Source organism: Mauremys mutica, chromosome 3, assembly GCF_020497125.1.
Source record: "Mauremys mutica isolate MM-2020 ecotype Southern chromosome 3, ASM2049712v1, whole genome shotgun sequence".
Classification (NCBI taxonomy): domain Eukaryota; kingdom Metazoa; phylum Chordata; order Testudines; family Geoemydidae; genus Mauremys; species Mauremys mutica.
This window is the reverse complement of record NC_059074.1, coordinates 112149988-112170281: the sequence shown is the minus strand read 5'-3', so window position 1 is coordinate 112170281 and position 20294 is coordinate 112149988. Positions and strand designations below refer to the sequence as shown.

Sequence of the window (20294 nt, the reverse complement as noted above, 5' to 3'; positions counted from 1 at the left end):
AGGACCAAATACAGTACAGTGTAAAAACAAAAAGCTCTGCATTCATCCAAAAGCATGCTCAGCAACCAGCTTCCTTCCACTACTTCAAAGATCATGCAAGCCCCTGAGGGACCATAAGCTCCTCAAGAAACAGTACAACACAAACATCCACTTCCACCCTCCAGCTTTTATGGAGAAAAACTTCTTGCATAAACTTAGAAGTCTCCATTTGTTAGAGACAAAGATATGCTAGCTCTAATGCCTGAAAGTTCATACTCTCTAGGACGAAATAATTTTTCAAAATGTTAAAGCTATCAATCCATGTATGTCAATATCACCTGGTACACTGCAGTGACCGAAATAATTACAAATGATAAATATTCGTCATATTCTCTCCTTTGCTAATGATAAATACAGATTGTGAATATTCACTGGCTTTTAATTTACTTCCAATTAGTTTAACTGACTATATTACAACATAAAGAGCTGGGTTTTTTTTCCTGGTTACTATAATACAGTGTCTCAGATTATTAGCAATATCAACTTGAACAACTGGTTGAAGGTTTCAGGAATTCATCTGTAACAAGATTAAAATCAGTAGAGATTTTTAAAGAATTGCTACATTTGGAAAGTATCAGCAGTCTTAATCATTACAATTCTGTTACATAGTGCAGCATAACAGATTTACTGTCATTTTTCTTAGATTTTGGGGCAGAATTGGTTTTAAAGAAATTATACTGTAATTTTTCTACTTCTTTATATCTATCAACCAATATAATAGTAACTGTAATGCTAAGAGCCAATTCTAATAGTAGACTTTTATTTAACCATGTTTTATTCCCAACAGTTTTATAAAAGGGGGGGGCAGGTGCATGCATAATTCCTGATTTAACTTTTAGAACCTCTTTAAATAGTAATTTAAATTATAAATTGGAAAAAGATACCTAGGAATTGCCATAGTGGATCAGCCCTGTGGTCCAACTAGTCCAGTATCCTGTCTCTGGCTCTGGCCAGATGCAAAAATCAATGCTTCACATTCCTTTAAATCTTAGGTCCATTAAACTATGTAGTAAAATGAAACACGTCCTTTGTGAAAAATTATAAAGAATGAAAAGGGTAAAAGCACCTTTGGTACTCACTGGAACTATTTTCTGTGGGGACTCTATTTCCTCTTATTAAGAAATGCATTAGCATAAGATGGATAACAGCAGAAATCAAGTAGGAAGCTTTTCTAAGCAATGGTAGATGGTGATTTGCATTATATACCTCAGCAGTTAGTCTGGATCTGCTGACATGCTTTACAAAGAAAATAAGTGGGTGGGCTAATTTAGTGCTGGTGAAAGGTGCTGAGTAGACAGCCCTGGAGAGTGAAGTCCGCTGTTTATTAAAAGGGCAGGTACAACCGGGATAGTGGCAGTGCTTGTTTCCCCACTGATAACGTGGCTTCACTCCTGGCAGGAATGAAGGAGCAGTTCATTTTCTAGCCCTATTCATTCCTTGCTCTCTTTGCTGAGACTGACAAGGGCACCAAGCAGTATGAGAAGCTACAGGAACATGGCATGGTTAAAAGAGGAACTCTCTTCAAATGGAACTATATAATCCCATTCTGAGTCTGTGCTAGCAAATCAGATTTCTGGATAGCAGACAGCTCTTTCTTGATCAAAGTTGAAACAAAGTACAAACAATTCAGCCAATGATAATTATGACTTAATTTAACGTATACCTAGAGAAAATGTCAGTGATGTTCATTAGTGGTCTCTGGCCTAGTGGGTATATTGTGGTGGGTATTTTTTTTTTAAATATGGAGATATACCTATCTCATAGAACTGGAAGGGACTCTGAAAGGTCATTAAGTCCAGCCCCCTGCCTTCACTAGCAGGACCAAGTACTGATTTTTCCCCAGCATCTTAAGTGGCCCCCCCCAGGTACACTTTCTGTCACAATACTCTCTCCCTAAAACCCACACAAAACAAACAAAAAAAGAACAGATCATGACAACTGGTACCAGTTAGCAGTCTCAGTAGAGGTGCATGGAGAGGGAATTATGCCATATCATCATAGTGATGATGGTTCTTTCAAGTCAGGGTTGAGGCACATTTGTAGAGCAGGGTAGGGAGCTATGCACGGCTATCTCCATGCTGTACGCCCACTTTGGATGAGCAGAAGATTTCAGTCTCCAGATTTATCAAATAGGCCAGTATCTTTGCAGAGCACAGAAGTCACATCAGTTAGCATACAAAAGAAAGCAATGTGGTCGTGAAACCTTCCCTTTTCTTCCCCCAGACTTTCCAACTCCTAGGAGAGGACAAATAAGCACTTATATAAAATCTAGAGAGGGTCTTGTTTGTAATCTGCACCTGCTTTATGTCCTAACATTTGGCAAGAGGCAGTGAGACCAGCCTTATTCCAGAAGAGACATGAAATCAAAATATTAAGATATATTTAAGTAAAGTAATTAGAAATTCTACACTCTATATGCCCTATCTAACCAAAAAGACAGCAACTATCCCCATAGAGCAGGGATATTGGTTTCCTATACAAGTGAGTAGTAGATATACTTCCTAAAAACAAACTGGTCATGGAGTAATGAGATTAAAAGGTAAACTGCACAGACCTGGCAGAGAACCAAGTCAGCTACTGGCTTAGCAAATTTAAAAAAAAAAAAAACCACACAACTTTACTATTAACAACCTGGAAACAACAGAAGGCAGCCTCTCTTCAGACACAAGAGAGATGACACTCCTGCTCTTTGCTGATTGATGATACCCTGTTTGGGAAAGCAAACAAGATGGAAGGTCCTCTCGTGGATCAGTAACTGGATAAAGACCGGAAACAAAGGGTATGAATAAATGGTCAGTTTTCAGAATGGAGAGAGGCAAATAGAAGTGTTCCCCAGGAGTCTGTACTGTTCAGTATATTCATACATGATCTGGAAAAAGGAAGAAACAGTGAGGTGGCAAAATTTGTAGATGATAACTATCTTGAGTAATTTTCTAAGTCCAAAGTTATAAAGGGATCTCACAAAACTGGGTGACTGGGCAACAAAATGGCAGATGGAATCCAATGTTGATAAATGCAAAGTAATGCACACTGGAAAATACAATTCCAACTATCCAAACAAAATGATGGGGTCTAAATTAGCTGTTACCACTCAAGAAAGATCTTGGAGTCATTGTGGCTAGTTCTTTGAAAACATCCACTCAATGTGCAGCAGCAGTCAAAAAAAGCTAACAGAATGTTAAGACCATTAAGAAAAGGTTAGATAATAAGACAGAAAATATCATAATGCCACTATACAAATCCATAGTATGCCATCTCAGTTCTAGTCACCCCATCTCAGAAAAGCTTTATGAGAATTGGAAAAAGTACAGAGAAGGGCAACAAAAATGATTAAGGTTATGGAACAGCTTCCATATGAGGAGAGATTAAAAAGACTGGAACTGTTCAGCTTGGAAAAGAGCTGACTAAGATGTCTTTTTTGAACAGAGTTAAAAAAAGAATTAGATAAGTTCCTGGAGGATAGGCTCATAAATGGCTATTAGCCAAGATGGTCATGGATGCAATCCCATGCTCTGGGTGTCCCTAGCCTCTGATTGCCAGAATATGGGAGTGGATGACAGGGATGGATCACTCAATGATTGTCAGTTCTGTTCATTTCCTCTGAAGCACCTGGCACTGGCTACTGTTGAAGACAGGATACTGGGCTAGATGGATCATTGGTCTGACCCAGTATGGCTGTTCTTCTGTTCAATTACAACCTATATTCATGGGGACCACCATCCCAAAAGAAATATTTCCCAAAGCCCCTCTTCTGACCTTTGAACAAACCCCCAACCTCACCAACCTCATTGTCAGAAGGAAGCTCCCCACAGGCCAGGACACACCAGCTCAAAGTGGCACCACACCCTGCGAGAACAATAGATGCACAACCTGAAAACATCTCTCCACTGCTATGATGATCAGTACCCCCCCCACATCTTTCAAGATTCCTGGGTCCTAAACATGACTAACACAATGTGTGGTGTACCCCATTCAGTGCATCAAATGCCCCAACAACAACTCTGTGGATGAAATCAGACAATCTCTATGCTCTCGAATGAACTCGCACAGAACAATGACAAAAACCAAAACCGTTCTATTACCTGCAGGCGAACACTTTTCACAAAGTGATCACTCCATATTTGGCCTCTCAAGCTCTCCTCAAAGGAAACCTGCACAACACTTTCAAAAGCCTGGGAACCTAAATTCAGAACTTTGCTAGACACTAAAAACCATGTACTCAACAGAAACACTGGTTTTATGGTTCATTACAAGAAGTTGTAACATACCCTACTTTCTGCTAACCCTTAATTGCCCATTTCGTTTTCAGTGGTCTCCTGTAGCATGTGGGAAGCCCTTATGTTTAACCATCTGTCCCAACTCATATTTAGCTCAGACACTCTGGTTACCTTCCCCAGACCTGAAGAAGAGCTACGTGAAGCTTGAAAGCTTGTACCTTCCACAAATGGAAGTTGGTCCAATACAATCTATTACCTCACCTATCTTGTCTCTCTCAGTTTGTTTGGCAAATGCAAATGATATGGGCTGGGAGGAAAAAGAAAATCAATAATCAACCAACCAATTTTTGTTTAAGCCTTCAAATCGCTCTCTGTAGGGCTGCTCCTCTAGTTCTGTGTTGCAGGGCAAAACTAACTTCAAAGTCTGTAGTGTTGTAACTCAGAGCTCCCATCCCTCTAGGTCTCCCTCCACTCAGGATCTCTCATCTTAGTTTCCTGGAACTCTCCCCTAATTCTACCTGTATCTCGAGATGCTTGGATGCCTTCTGAGGGGAGCACTCATACCCAGACATACCAACAATGGAATACTCTTCAGGAGACCGCCCACGACTCTGCCCCAGGCAGCTATCAGTGGATCATCTTCCTCCCTAGGGGGTAAGGAGGGGGTGGGGGCCAAGAACAAGCAACAGGGTCTCTTCAGGCCCCATAAAAAATGTAGTAAAATGAAAAAAAATCCCTCATTACTCAGCTCAGTAAACCATTAACATGGGGGTTTGTGGGGCAGGTCACTTTCCTAATGCAGCTACATGGGCAGACAACTGATTCCCTGCCTGAGCACACACTGCCCATTTGTTCCTAATTTTCCATGCTTTGCATAATGAGCAAGACACTTGTGCCGGGGTGGCCAACCTGAGCCCGAGAAGGAGCCAGAATTTACCAAGGTACATTGCCAAAGAGCCACAGTAATACGTCAGCAGCCCCCGCCCCCCATCAGGCGCCCCCCCGCTCCCAGCACCTCCCACCCACCGGCAGCCCCACCAATCAGCACCTTTCCCTCCATCCCTGCACCACCCTTTCAGCTGTTTTGTGGCATGCAGGAAGCTCTGGGGGAGAGAGAGGGAAGGAGCAAGGGCATGGCAGGCTCAGGGGAGGGGGTGGGAAGGGTTGGAGTGGGGGTAGGGCCTGTGGCAAAGCCAGGGGTTGAGCAGTGAGCACCCCCGCCTCCCTCCCGGCACATTGGGAAGTTGGTGCCTGTAGCTCTAGCCCCAGAGCTGGTGCCTATACAAGGAGCCACATATTAACTTCTGAAGAGCTGCATGTGGCTCCGGAGCTATAGGTTGGCCACTCCTGCTTGTGCAGCATAGGGGCCTTAGTGAAGCCACTTAAGAGCATCCCCAACAGGGGATTTAAGGAGCAGGTACATTTTTCTCAGACATTTGGGAAAGAGTAGGAGGGACTAGGGGCACAACATTGGGATCTGCTCTTCTCTTACACCTCTTGCCAAGTCTCTCCCACTGCCATATGATGACAAATAGCATTGGGGAGGATGATCTCTGCCCGGCAAGTTGATTGGCAATTGGAAGGTACTTTTTGGCACAGAGTCACTTTTCTGATCATAACTACACTTGAAAGAAACATGCTTCCCTGCAAGAAAGAGCACTTGCACGGCTCGGAGGCGTCCCTTGGAATTTAGGGGAAACAACAGACTTTTGAAGATACAAATACACCCACACTATCCTTCATATCCATAGTTTGCCTGGTTCATCTAATGAAACAGCAAATCTGAAACTGCTGAAAGAACCATGCTCTTTCGTCTCCTTTTTTCTACTATCCACATTAAATGGTGACTTAAAGGGACAACTTGAAATGTCTCACTTTTACCCAACTGAAGTAAATTCCTTAACTGCATGGGGTATCTCCCTGCAAAATTTCTGAATAGACTGTCCTGTTTCCTGCCTGTTGGTGTGTCAAAGATGTACAGCAAAACCAGGGAAATCACACACACACAGTCTCTAAATTCTAATGCACAAGCTCCTGATACCCTCCTACCAGACTCCAAGTGCTCTCCAGACCAGTGTTAAAATCTGAGGAGCAGGAGATGCTCTCTTGGCCCCATATTCAGAACAGCAGCAGCTCTGTGTCTGTGTTATTATTAACCATCCTAATGCAGGATGTGGTGAAAGAGCATAAACGTGAGTTTCTCCAGAGCAGTACATGGGAGAGATGAAACTGATCATCAGCAAAGCAGAGACTCTGTCCATACACAGAGGGTTGTCAAATACAGTGAAAAACTAAAAATATTGGAGGAAACTTATTTTCTCTACTTTCTTTCACTTTTAGGATCTCATGGCTCAGTCACAGAGCTAGTGGGTACAAAATGTTCACATGGAAACTTGATCTTCTAAGTTCACAGAGTCCCATTAAAAACTGCTCAGTAACACTTTGGCTCAGAGATTTAATGGAAGAAGGCCAACTAAATCTGCAGATCCATGGAGTTTTAATAAAAACCAGAAATTCCAATTTCAGTGACTCACTAAAAATCATATCCTGAGGTTTCATCCCTGTTGTGAAAAATTAGGGCTTTTTAAAGAAGGATTCTAATATATTAAAAATTCCTCTGCTTGATGGTCTATGTTAAATGAGTTTGGTGGAGTCAGTTTAGTCCCTAGTAGATCAGAGTCCGAATAAAAAAACCATCACCACAAAAGCAAATCAGTTGTCATCCTAGTAGGCATTGAATAAGCATGGAAACTGAACTGAAGGTGCTCCTTCTTGATCAGAACAGAGGCCCATTGGCAAAGCACTCTGGAGAAGCATGCATCGCTGCTGTCCACTCTACTTCCACATAGAAAACTTGTCTCCAGACCTATCAGTCTGACATTTTTCACTCTGGTGTTCTTTACTTGATTTTCCCAACTTGCAATCTCTTTCACATTTCATGCTGATCACAACCCCATGCCTTTGACCTCATTTTACCCTAGTTTCTTTTTGGTTGATGAAAGGGGTGGCTTCACTGAAATGTAGGGCTGGAAGAGATCTCAAGAGGTCATCTAGTTCAGCCCCCTGCGCTGAGGCAGGACCAAGTTAACCACCTCCAGTGACAGGAATTTCACAACCTCCCTATCCAGTATTTAACTAAAACTCATTAAAGAGCCTGATTGGTTTCTCCCTTGAAGGGTAAACGAGATTGGTGCCTTTCACCAGCACTAAATTCACTTGGGGGAAAAAAAATTAAAAGAATGGGCAAAAATCTTCAGAGGCATTTTGAAATGGGCTACATGGGCCCACACAGAACTTAGCAGGAAGATGGTTAAAACTTACCACAGAGCTGTAGCAGATGTCTCTGGTCTCAACAAAGAGAAAGACAATGAACCCAGTTTTTGGGGAAAGTTGCTAGGTCACTCCATTAGGGAGAAAACATTGGGATTATCATAGTCAAGTTCTACCTTCAAAGGTATTCCGACCCCAGTGACTTCTCCAAAGGAACACCCAGTGTTGAAGGATCTAAGAAGGGAGAGCTTTTGGAACTGAGACCCCTGCTGAGTTTGGATCAAAGGAAAAGGGAGTTTCTGAGACAGCTATGATATAGACGTTGTATGTGACTGCCACAAACCTCAATAAAAACCAATTCAGACTTTTTTATATGAGCGCTATAAGTATAGTCTGTCAGCCACAGAGCCTGGAAGGGACAGTTTTACTTTTGTTCAGAATTTATGTCATCTTATAGGAAGCTTATATTTTGGGGTCTGGGAATAAGAGACCCAAAACAGACATTTAAACCCATGGCCTTGCTTAATTTGACTACCTCGTTGTCCAGGGACACAGAGCCAGCTAATCTAACTCATATTTCCTACTATAAATGGTAACATTTCAGCCTCTTTCACCCTCTTGAGATGCCACAAGGCAAGAATGACTGTTAATAACCCTTCTACTGGAGCTGTGACTGAACAATGGATTGCACTGGGGAATAAAAAAGGAAGGGGGAGATGGAAATATACCTCCATCTGATATACTGACTTACTTGCTCTGTAAATACAAAGCAAAGAAATATCAAGATAGACTTCCTCAGCTGGACACAAAAACGGCTTGGAAGATGGTCTACCAGAAGCACAGATCAATTTGCCCCACAGTTTTCAGATAAATCTGCCATACCAGGGAGAGAACAACGATTATCATTCCCCCTGATCCCATCTAATTGAAGATGAGAATCTTTCAGTTTTTAGAATACTTAAAAGCAAATATTGCTCTAGTAAAATTTTTTTTACATAAGAACATAATGGCCACATTGGGTCAGACCAATGGTCCATCTAGCCAAAGATCCTGTCTTGTGACAGTGGCTAATGCCAGATGCTTCAAAAGGAATGAACAGAACAGGCAATCAAGCTATTCATCCACTCCCAGTTTCTGGCAAACAGAGGCTCGTGACCATCTTGGCTAATCCTCCATGAGTTCCCCTCCCCCCCCCCATCAGCTTTCTTAAAGGGGGGAGGGTGTGTAGCGGGGTGGTCACCTAAAAAGAATGGCTCAGGTGTGGGAATCTCCCTCACATCCTCTTCAGTGAAGACAAGCCAAGAACTGATTTAGTTTGTCTGCAATTGCCTTGTCTTCCTTGAGTGCTCCTTTAACACCTCGATTATCCAATGGCCTCACTGATTGTTTAGCAGGCTTCCTGCTTCTTGATGCATTTAATTTTTTTGCGGTTTGTTTTTGAGTCTTTGGCTAGTTGCTCTTCAAATTCTTTTTCAGCACCCTAATTATACTTTTACACTCTACTTGCCAGAGTTTATGCTCCTTTCTATTTTTATCAGTAGGATTTAATTTCCAATTTTTAAAGGATGCTTTTTTGCCTCTAACCACTTCTTTTACTTTGTTTTTTAACCATGATGGCATTTTTTGGTCCTCTATTTTTTTTATTTGGGGTATACATTTCATTTTAGCCTGTGTTACAGTGTTTTTAAACAGTTTCCATGCTACTTACAGGCATTTCACTTTTGGACTCTATCTTTTAATTTCTGTTGAACTAGCTTCCCCATTTTTGTGTTCCCCTTTTTAAAATCTCCAAATAAGAAGATATAGCATTGCTCTGAGCAACTAACAATGAGAAGCCAACCTCCCACTGCGTTTACTAAAAGATTCCATTCATGGTTTTAAAAAAGTCTCAAGGGTCTATGATTTAATTATGTGGGATACAAAGAGTCTGAATAGGTCTGCCAAATGTGTTTGGGCATACGATTTATCTATGAGCTTTCAATTAGATAAACAGATGGGAGTAGACAACTCTACAAAAATGATTTCTTCCTTCCAAATATTAATTTACTCAATATTGTGTGACACAGACTATCTGATGTCCATACAAACAAGGAAAGTCATTATCTACATAACTCAGATTTAAAAAAACAAAGCAGGAAAACTCTTTTAGTGTTTATGGGTCTGGCATAAATTGCAAACATTCTGGGCTGGAAGTTAGTAAATGGATGGTTGGAGCTGTTTGAATGGAAAACAGTGGGGACTCAGGTCATAGCCAGATCCTCAGCTAGTGTAAATCAGCGAGCTCTATGGAAGTCTATGGAACTAGACTGATTCACATCAGTTGAGGAGGTTGACTTTGTTTGATAAAGAGGTTCCATTGCCTAAAAAGGTTCTAAGCAACTTTTCTCTATAGCAGGTGGGTATTTTGCCTAGTGTATTGTTTCTTTTGAATGATAAGTGATGAAGAGCTGGATGCAAAAAAAGAAGATATTTAGAGAGTTATTTTCAATCCTTGCTTAAGACTTTGGACTTTGAGGATTTTCAATCAATACTGAAGACCTCCTGATGGTGAGATGACAGAAGCACTGTATCCCATGACACTAAAGGATGGTGTTGAATAAATCATTCTAGTGAGGTGGAATATTTTTGGATATCAATAAAAGGTTTTGTAGCATTAGGGTAGTGATCACAGAGACAGGTACTCACATTACAATTGGAAGACCCATCAAATGTTGGGTACGAGCCGTCAGGCCAATCTGTAGAGTCTATGATGCCTGACTGCCTGTGCTGGGCCTCATATTCCTTCAGCTGAAATGAAAGAACAAAAGAAATGTTACTCAATGGATACCGAACTATGAGATCTGCATAAACCCATTGTTCAGCAACAGTCACTTTCAGTTTCTGTCCATACTGTTGTAAAGATGGGAAAAACAGAACTTCTGCAGTTCATTTCTTGTTTTAATCCTCTAATTACATTAGAATGGAAAAAAAGTTTTGAGGTAACAACACTAATCAAAAGGAGGAAGTGATCTGGAAACATTGTATATTTTAACTGATGAATTGTGGCTCCCAAGATGCAAATTACACATTCCTTTTTAAAGAAACACTTTGCACTGCATAGGTTAATTCAAGGTAGTCTTTGGTACCTCCCTTACAAAGAAAGTGATCTAGGGATGGAAGTTTGAGATTCAGCTTTTTTAAATTTAAAACTAATGATTATCTTTATTGTTTCATAATAAAAAGTATAATACACAGAAAAGAACCAACTCCTAATGGGTCAAATAGTCAAGGAGGACCCTGAAGTTGGACACAAGCATTTTGTTTGCATCTGTTGTGCGTGCAACATGAGAATGGTCCCCTAGCAAATTTGGAAGTTGCACATTTCAGTAACTATTTGTGTGCACAAGTGTGGCATTTGCAGACATAAACAGATATATATAAGCATGTAGCAATCAAAATTCAGGTTTGAAAATTAGGTCCCCAAAACATTCTCAGTTCCTGGTTTACAGTTTTGATTAAAGCCCATTGACATCGGTGGAAAGATTGTCATTGACTTGAAGGGGTTTTGGATCAAGACCTAAATTTGTTAAGGGAAACCAGATAAAATCACTGATGTACATTTTATTGCTAGTAATTCAGGCCACTAGAGGGAAGAAGTGCAACTACAAGCATAACACATATTATACTTTATTATTACACACAAAAAACGATGCAAAGGTAAAGAATTAATTGCAGAAAAAAAAAATGAGAAATTTGTTAGTGTTAAGGTTACACTAGGAATCTTAATTTTTTTTATTATATGATTTCATACATGTTAGCGAATGGGGCATCCTATTCACCAAACAGCATACAATATAAAAAAGAAGGTAGCGGAGGTAATATCTTTTACTGAACCAACTTCTGCTGGTGAAAGAGACAAGCTTTGGAGCTTCACAGAGCTCCTTTTAAGGTCTGGGGAAGGTAACCAGAGTGTCCGAGGCTAGGTCTCCTCTACAAAGTTATGTTGACCTAAGTTACGTCAATATACAGCTGCTGCTGTTCGTATATCGCTGGTGCGTGTGAATACTTGGCTCATTGTGTTGGTGGTGCGTGTACTCACCAGGAGGGCTTGTATTGATGCAGAGTGCAGTGCACCATGGGTAGGTATCCCACTGTGCAACTCACCACCATCCAACCTTTTGTAAAGTTTTTGCAATGCCTGATGGGAACAATCAGTGTACTGGATGAGGTACACCACATGCTGTGATAGGCATGTGTAGGACCCATGGATTTTGAAAGGTGTGTTGCGGGGGATATTGATCATCATAGCAGTGCAGAGATGTCTGCAGCGTTTGCATCAGTGGTTATGGCAGGGTCCAGTGCACCCTTGTATTTATCTGTGATGCTCTGAGTACCATTCCCAGACCTGAAGAAGAGCTCTATGTAAGCTCAAAAGCTTGTGTCTCGCTCACTAACAGAAGTTGATCCAATAACAGATATTACCTCACCTACCTTGTGTGTCTAATATCCTGGGAGGAACATGGCTACAACACTGCATACATACAATATAAAATAAAGGATCTTCATCTTTTTTTGCCACTCTAACTCAAGGAAGTGTGTGTAAATAAACAGAATGTAAGTGAGCACCATTTTATGCTTAAACTCCACCTTTTTCCATAACCTAAGCTGCACATACATAATATTTGGTGTTACAGCATGTATGTTGCATGATCACGTATTTGCAGAAAGAGACAATGTTATTGCTGTGGCAATCTGAACACTAAAATTTCTTGGCTCTTATGCAAATGTCAACCTTAATGCTACATTAACATATTTTGTATTTCTTGGGCTTTTACATCTTTAAAAAAAAATTGCAAAAAAGTTCATGTCAGCCAGTGCATTTTGTGAAAAAAAGCATCTGCCTTAATTTTAATGGAAAGTCCCTCAAAATGGCTGAACAGATTTTCATGAAACTTGAACAAAACAAATAATCTTTTGTCTAAGAACAAAAATGGAGAAATTCCTACTCTAGGAGACATACCCATGCTAGCTCTGATTGAGCTGGCACGCTAAATATAGAGCAGAGCCATGGCTAGTCCCTCTCGCTGTCATGCTGCCCTGGCTACACTATTTTTATGGGCTATCTGGATCAGAGCTAGTGCAGGTATGTCTTCTTGAGCTGGGAATTACACCCCCAGATCAAAGTGTATGCATAGCCCTGAGCAGCATGACAACAGCTAATGAAAAAGCACATTCTAGCAAGAACAGATAAAAACTGCAAAGCCTGACATGGACAATGTGCAATACAGAAAGGTACCGTGGTGAGGGAACATCAGATGAAATCTTATGCTTATTTGCAATTGAAGCAAGATGTTAGATGGCTATTTACAGTGCTAGCCTGAATGTGGTATTAAAAACTAACCAACACTGGGCTTGCTCAGTACGCAGATGGGGGAACTTCAACAGGAAAAGGGCTTGCAGAAATGTGCACTGAACAGTTGCAGGCTGTCCTCTAACACAGGGAACAAGCTCCCTTAGCTCAGACAGCCTGAATGCTTTTGAAATATTCTAACTTCATGTGAGTGATACTTAGAATAGATTTATTTAAAGATGCACTGATACATCTACTCTGTCTCCATTTAGCATATGATAAAACTATTTATTATTTTATAAAATACTGCAGAGTCTATATTATTTATACATTGCTATGAATGCACAGAGACCCTCACAGGCAAATAAAATTCAAGATATCCCTGGCACAAGGGAATCACAATTTGCAGGTGTAGCTACACTACAAGCGCTACAGTGGCACAGCTGCAGCTATGCCACTGTAGTGTAGACATTTGTCAATGATGGAAGATGTTTTTTCTTTCACTGTAGTAAATCCACCCCCTCAACAGGCAGTAGCTAGGTCTATGGAAGTTTTAGGTGTAGATCAGACCTCAATTTGACACTACACAATGAGAAAGGACAGTGAATGATGTGGCTGTGATGGAAGTTAGGATAAGAAAACAATGATGACTCAATTACTTGCAGTCATGTGATTAGCTTTCACCACATGCATCAAGAGTCTACCCTCTTTAGAGGTTACACAGAATTGTTTTATGATGTTCAGTCAGACTTCAGAATCTAAACTAGTCATCATATTTTCCTTCTCTTAATGGGCATAGTCATAAACCCAAACCTTTGAATGTCTCAGACCGGTGCATTTTACAGCCTGGGGTATTTTTCTGAAGTTAGTGAAATTGACTATGCTATGCATGCTTGGCATTTAGTATTGTAACTGATATCTCAGCCTAATTCTTTTCCAAATATGACTAAGGCACTGGTCCTCATTCAGAACTACATATACGCTGGGCTTGAAAGCATAAGAAATTTTGTACCAAAAAGGAGACTTGTTTCTTGAACAAAGTTAGAAGTGTTTGAAAATAGGGGTTTAGTTTGAAAGTGCAACCTCAGCCTTTACTATGGAGTCAGCCTCATGACCTTATGATAAAAGTGCCGGCACTATCACACTCCACAGGGATCCTGTGGACCACCACTTTGTTCTTTGCACAACACTGCACTATTCAGAAAAACACCCTGCTAGGGCCAACAGATGACAGGATACAGGGCATCCTCCCCAGAGGAAGCTGGGATAGAACAAATCATGGGTTACTATATGCATCTCATACCCTAGCAAGTGCTTCCTCAATGGTGATCATCTTCTCTTTCACCATCATCATCAGCTGGATTCGTTCCTCATCACTCATTGTGATCTCACTTGCCACATAACCAACATCCTCTCCTGAAGAAGAAACAAAGAGATGCAACACACATATAAAACGACTCAGCACCGAAAGGCGAGTGTTTGGAAACAAGCATTGGCGATACTGCTTCAGTTCCAGAACCCAGTTCCCAATTGGGTCAGGCTAGGCTGGATGAACCCTCCCCATACACCACAATTTGATCTGTGTAGGGGAAAACTGTGGTTGTTACAACTTTGTGACTGATACTGCATCAGGCAGAGGGACGCAGCGTAACAACACAGTGACGTACCTGCAGGTTGCCACTTTTGTTCCACTGGAAAATACAGGAAGGAGGGCAGCCTTATTCCTCCAGTGATGGAGATTGGTGCCCCTGGCCTACAATAAACATCCTACTGTGTATGCTGAAATCAGCAGAGTTTGGTAAGAAGAAAGCAGATGCAGCCAAAATCAGAATGTGTATAGTGTATATATACCACTGATTGGGATCACATTTGAAAGTGGCCAGAGCAGTAAAGGGAGCAACCTGCCTTGATAAGTCACTTCTAAAGACATTTTTTACATCCTAATCAGAGTCCTGTCATCTTTAACATACTTTCACCACGTTCGTTATGCCTGTTCAGCGGTTTGGGGAGGCATCTGCCTGCAACAGAGTGATCCAACCAGGAGAGAGTGCGTTTGCAAGCACCTTCCTGCTCTTCACGTTTGCGCTACAGCATCACTGCACCTGTGTGACTCTTTAAGGCAGTACAGAGCTACGCTCAGTGTCCACTTAGAGTAGAACCGGGGAAGGAGCCCTGATAACCTAACTGTGCATTCATCTTACACATTTTCATTTGCGGGCAGATACTCTTTCATCCCTTTTTATGCTTACAAACGGGCACTATGCAGACCCATGCTTGAGCTCAGCCTTAAAGCAAATTGGAGAAGGTACTGCAGGGTGGAGTCTCTTGCTAACTAGTCCTTAAACAAACATGTCAGCCATAAGAATAAATCAAAGCAAGTGTAGCCAATAAATACAAAGTATCTTTAGCCCTCCTATTTACATGCCAGATGCAACCTATCTTAAACATACAGCTTTTTGCAACCCAGCTTCAATTGAAAATCTCTCTCTCTATTTGCAATGGTAGGAACATTCTGAGCCTCCAAACTGACTTGCCACAACCTCTCTCAAATCAGCTGGGTTAGGCCAAAGTGAGCAAACAAGAGATCAAGAAGCATCGAAGCCCAGCCTTGGAGCAAAACCAGGGGCTCAGATGTTATAGCTGAAGACATGCCTTTCCCAGTCCCCAGAATTTCACACTGATATTTTCATATTAGTCTAGGGCATTTAGACATACATCTTCCACTAACAGAGCACTCTTATCTCTGCCATTGACTTTAACAGGCCACCCAGAACCTTGCAGGATTGAGGCCTAACGGAATACTGCTGATAACTCATCCTTTGAGTGCAGCTAAAGCAGGGGTGGGCAAACTACGGCCCATGAGCCGTTTTAAGCCAGCCCGCGAACAGGGTCTGGGGCTTGCACTGCTCCAGCCGGGGTGCAGGGTCGGGGGCCACACCATGCAGCTCCCGGAGGCTGCAGCATGGCCCCGCTCCAGCTCCTATGCGCTCCAATGGCCCCATCCAGTGCTCCAATGGGAGCTGCAGGGGTGGGGCCTGTGGACAGGGCAGGGTGCAGAACCACCTGCCCACGCCTCTGCGTAGGAGCTGGAGAGGGGAACATGCCGCTGTTTCCGGGAGCCGCTTGAGTAAGTGCTGCTTGGAACCTGAGCCTCTCCCCACGCCCCAACCCCGTCCCAGCCCTGATCCCTCTCCCACCCTCTGAACCCTTCAATCCCAGCCCACAGCACCCTCCCCTGCACCCCAAACCTCTCATTCCCCAGCCCCACCCTCCCAGCTGGAGCCTGCACCCCTTCCTGCACCCCAACCACCTGCTCCAGCCTGGAGCTCCCTCCCACACCCTGAACTCCTTATTTCTGGCCCTACCCCAGAGCTTGCACCCCCAACCAGAGCCTTCACCCCCACCCACACTCAACCCCCAATTTTGTGAGCATTCATGGCCCACCATACAATTTCTATTCCCAGATGTGGCCCTCGGGCCAACAAGTTTGCCCACCCCTGAGCTAAAGTCACAATGGACCAAACCTGATCGTATTTATCTAGCAGATTAGACCTACATAGATCCATATTTGCTAAGTTACTATAATGTTGATTTAGTTTCTGTTTTGTAAGACTTGTTTCTTAGACTTTAAGGAGCTATAGAGACTCATTTTTAGTGCACTGTGTCCTTAAAGGCTTTACCTTTTGAAGTCTGTCTCATTATTCCTTTCTGATTCTTTCGGAAATTCTGCCAAAAATACTTATTCTTCTTTTTCCAATCTGCTTTCCCTTAAGAAAAATGTTCAGGAAAGGAACATTAATACAAAAATTAGATTTTCCTCTTTGAAAACTTCAACATGTAACTTTACCAAGAAAGAAAAATTCCCCAATTTTTCTCATTTTCTGAATTTGATCTGTACAAGAATTGTGCTAATCAAGCTATCTAAAATAAATGTATGTTCTTTGGCATCAAGGATGGTTGTGGAGAATTGAGATAAGTTACCAAGAGGCATTTTTTAAATTATAAAACACAGACCCTTTTGTGTTTTTGTTGACATTTAATTGTTCATGTCAAGCCTTGCTGTATTTTTGCAGCATTTTGTTTTTCATTCTCTTTAGTTATTCTGTGACTCCTGCCATTTATTTGTTTTCTAGTTTTCTCGGTTTAAATCGGATGCAGGTAGCCTTAGAAGGAATAAAAACCAAAAACCCTCAGCAAAAACCTCAGGATTTTATAGCTGTAGCTAATGAGTACCAGAGCTAGTTCCAGGTACGAGAGGGCAGTCTGAAAAATAAGCTTTGAAATACAAATACACCATTTAAAAACAACACAAAGTATCTCAAACATTAAGGGAGAAAGGCTGGCAAATTATGCCTAATGATCTGAAAGTTAGTGCAGGAGGTGGCTTGAAGAAGGCAAATGGACAAACCAGCAAAGATCTAACATTCTAGGATTTGCAACTCACAAGTTGCATATTTACAAAATGACAGTATTAGCTGGACTGGACCTGTCTGCCACTTGTAGATGCTGCACCTCATTTTTCAAAGGTGTACCCCTCCCCCACAACTTCCACAAACTTCAGTTAGGATTGTCGGTACTCAGCTCTTCTGATAATCGTACCCAACATACACAAAACTTAAAGAGATGTAAGAATTAAACAGAGGGAAACATGAAATGAAACATACTGACCTACAGAGCTTTCTTCAGAGCTTGATTTATGAAAGGAAAGCCTAGAACACAAAAGAGAAATGGACTAATTATTGCAGAGTTCTCACACCTCCTTGGAGCTATCTGATTACAGTAAATTGTGGTTTCAAGCGAATGCATCAGCAAATGTTTTCCCTTCTTTTTCTTCTAAATGTAGCTATTTACAAACAGCCTCTCAGCTCTGATCGCAATAGTTTGACCACATTAACTCAGTTCCTCTCTGAAAACCCTGAAACAAGTTTTTTGACCAAGACAGACAAATATGCATTTAAAATCCCACAATTACATCTAAGGGATCATAAGGATCCCTGATTCACATATTTTTCTTCTTCTATATAATAAAGTAGCATTCTGACTAATTTAGAAGCTGTATGTCTGTGATCCTGTATTCATTTAGACTAAGGTTATGTTGTTTAAATGACAGTATATATAACTCTTTGCACTTCTATAGTGCCTTTCATTTTACGAGCAAAAAATGCTTTATAACTACAGTAAAAGCTGTTTTATCTGGCATGTTGGGGAGATAGGGGGTGCCGGTTAACTAAGAGGGAGGGAATTTGGGTGTGGGAAGGGATGCGGGGCTGGGGCACAGGAGAGGATGCAGGCTCTGGGAGGAAGTTTGGAAGTGGGAGGGGGCTCTAGACAGGGGGTTGGGATGCAGGAGGGGGCTGAGGGTGCCGGAACCGGGGAGCGCTCACCTCAGGTGGCTTCACGCAAGCGGCGACCTGTCCTGGCTGCTCCTAGGTGGAGGAACTGCCAAGGAGGCCCTGCACACTGCTCCCACCCCACCCCGAGCGCTGGCTCTGCAGCTCCCATTGGCCGGGAATGACGGCCAATGGGAGCTGCAAGGGCAGCGCCTGGGCAGAGGAAGCACACACAGCTGCCTGCTGCACCTCGGCCTAGGAGCAGCCAGGACAGCCAGGTTCGGCTCCTAGGGGAGCCACGCAGAGCCAGGTTCGGCCCTGCACTAGCCAGACTATACAGCAGACTTTCTATGAAGATCAGAAATGCTGGTTTAGAGAACTTTCCAGTTAGTACAGAGCCGAATAACACAGCTTTTACTGTACTCATTAATTAAACCCTCACCATACCATTGAGAGAGAGGGAACTAGCATTTCCCTGACTTTACAGATGAGAAACCAAGGCACGGAAAAGCTAAGTGTCTTGCCTCAGATCACACAGGATGTCTGCGGCAAAGCTGATCATCAGTCATTCTCCTAACTCCCAGCATGTGCTTTACTACTACTTCCTCACTCAAAATCCAGCTAAAAGGACTTACTTTTTAGCCCATATTATGTAAGAATATCAGCCAAAGCGATGAGTAACTCTCATTTGCTCAGTTTTTAAGTCCATGAATAATAGTTACTGAACTTTGCAAAGTTCTTTGAAATCTTCAGATGAAAATCTCTATCTAGGAGTCTGAAGCAAAGCCCATTTAGGTCAATGAAAATATTTCTGTTGGCTTCACTGGCCTTTGGATCACACACTCAGTGCAGGCCATTATCAGTGTGATTATGTGTGCATAGTGCTCTATTACATTATACTGTACAATAATGCCTGACAATACAATGCCTATGTTATATCTGTGCAAATAAAAACATGCATATTTCAATCTATGAAAAAAGCCACAAAAACAATCCCCTCCACCCCAGTTTTACAAACCAAGTCTTGTATACAGTACATGGCATACTCTACGTACAGCATTCAGAATGGCAGCCGTGTTAGTCTGTATCAGCAACAAGGAGTCCTTGTGGCACCTTAGAGACTAACATTTATTTGAGCATAAGCTTTCATGGGTTTGCAGCCCCCATCTTTTCATGTACTATGTATATATATCTTCCTACTGTATTTTCCACTCCATGCATCTGATGAAGTGGGTTTTAGCCCAAAAAAGCTTATGCCCAAATAAAGGTGTTAGTCTCTAAGGTGCCACAAGTACTCCCTGTTGTTTCTACTTACAGTAGAACCTCAGAACTACAAACACCTCAGGAATGGAGGTTGTTCATAACTCTGAACAAAATGTTATGGTTGTTCTTTCAAAAGTTTATAACTGAACATTGACTTAATACAGCTTTGAAACTTCGCTATGCAGAAGAAAAAATGCAGCTTTTAAGCATCTTAATTGTATTTTTCTTTAAACTCCTTCCCCCCTTTTTAAGCAGTTTACATTTAACATGGTACTGTACTGTATTATATTTGCGTGCGTGCGCGCTGCTTGACTGCATCCTTTCCAAATGAGCTGTGTGGTTGACTGGCCAGTTCGTAACTCTAATGTTTGCAACTCTGAGGTTCTTCTGTATTTCTTTGTCTGAATTTCCCATGCTCTTCTGCATTTTCTTGGGTTCCCAGCAGAGGGCACCACAGAGTTTTTGATCAATTCAGAAAACCTCCGAAGGGAAAACTTTTTTTTGTTTCATACCGATTCACAATGTAAACAATCCAAGCAATTACAGGGTGGCATTTTGTAAGCATGAAAATCATGCTCATCAATTTGAAAAGACATCATTAAAGGGAAAATGAGACAGCATGAAGTTTCGTTTTGATTCAGTAATTCATCCGAGCAAAGAGAAGCTGGCACAGCAGAGCTGTGAAATGCCATCTCCTTTCTACTTCAGTCTGATTAGAAATGTAATCCGGCACAAATGGCAAATCAGCTGATGCAACCACATTCCAGATTTGGACTGCACCAGGTGGAAGGGGGCATTTGTTGATATCCTTGCTGATGAAGTTTACTCTTGGATGGGATAACTTCT

At 41.8% G+C, this 20294-nt stretch overlaps 1 protein-coding gene across 1 annotated transcript in view; it reads right to left on the bottom strand.

Annotated features, from left to right (window-relative positions):
- LOC123366340 (SAM and SH3 domain-containing protein 1-like) overlaps nt 1-17564 on the bottom strand; it is a 77806-nt gene extending 60242 nt beyond the window's left edge. The window contains exons 1-4 of the mRNA XM_045009692.1: nt 17524-17564; nt 16536-16622; nt 14159-14271; nt 10212-10313 (exon numbers count right to left, since the gene is read on the bottom strand). Of these exons, the coding sequence (XP_044865627.1) occupies nt 10212-10313; nt 14159-14271; nt 16536-16554 (234 nt within the window). The 5' untranslated portion in view covers nt 16555-16622; nt 17524-17564. The remainder of the gene's footprint in view (nt 1-10211; nt 10314-14158; nt 14272-16535; nt 16623-17523) is intronic.
- Between the last annotated feature and the right edge of the window lie 2730 nt (nt 17565-20294).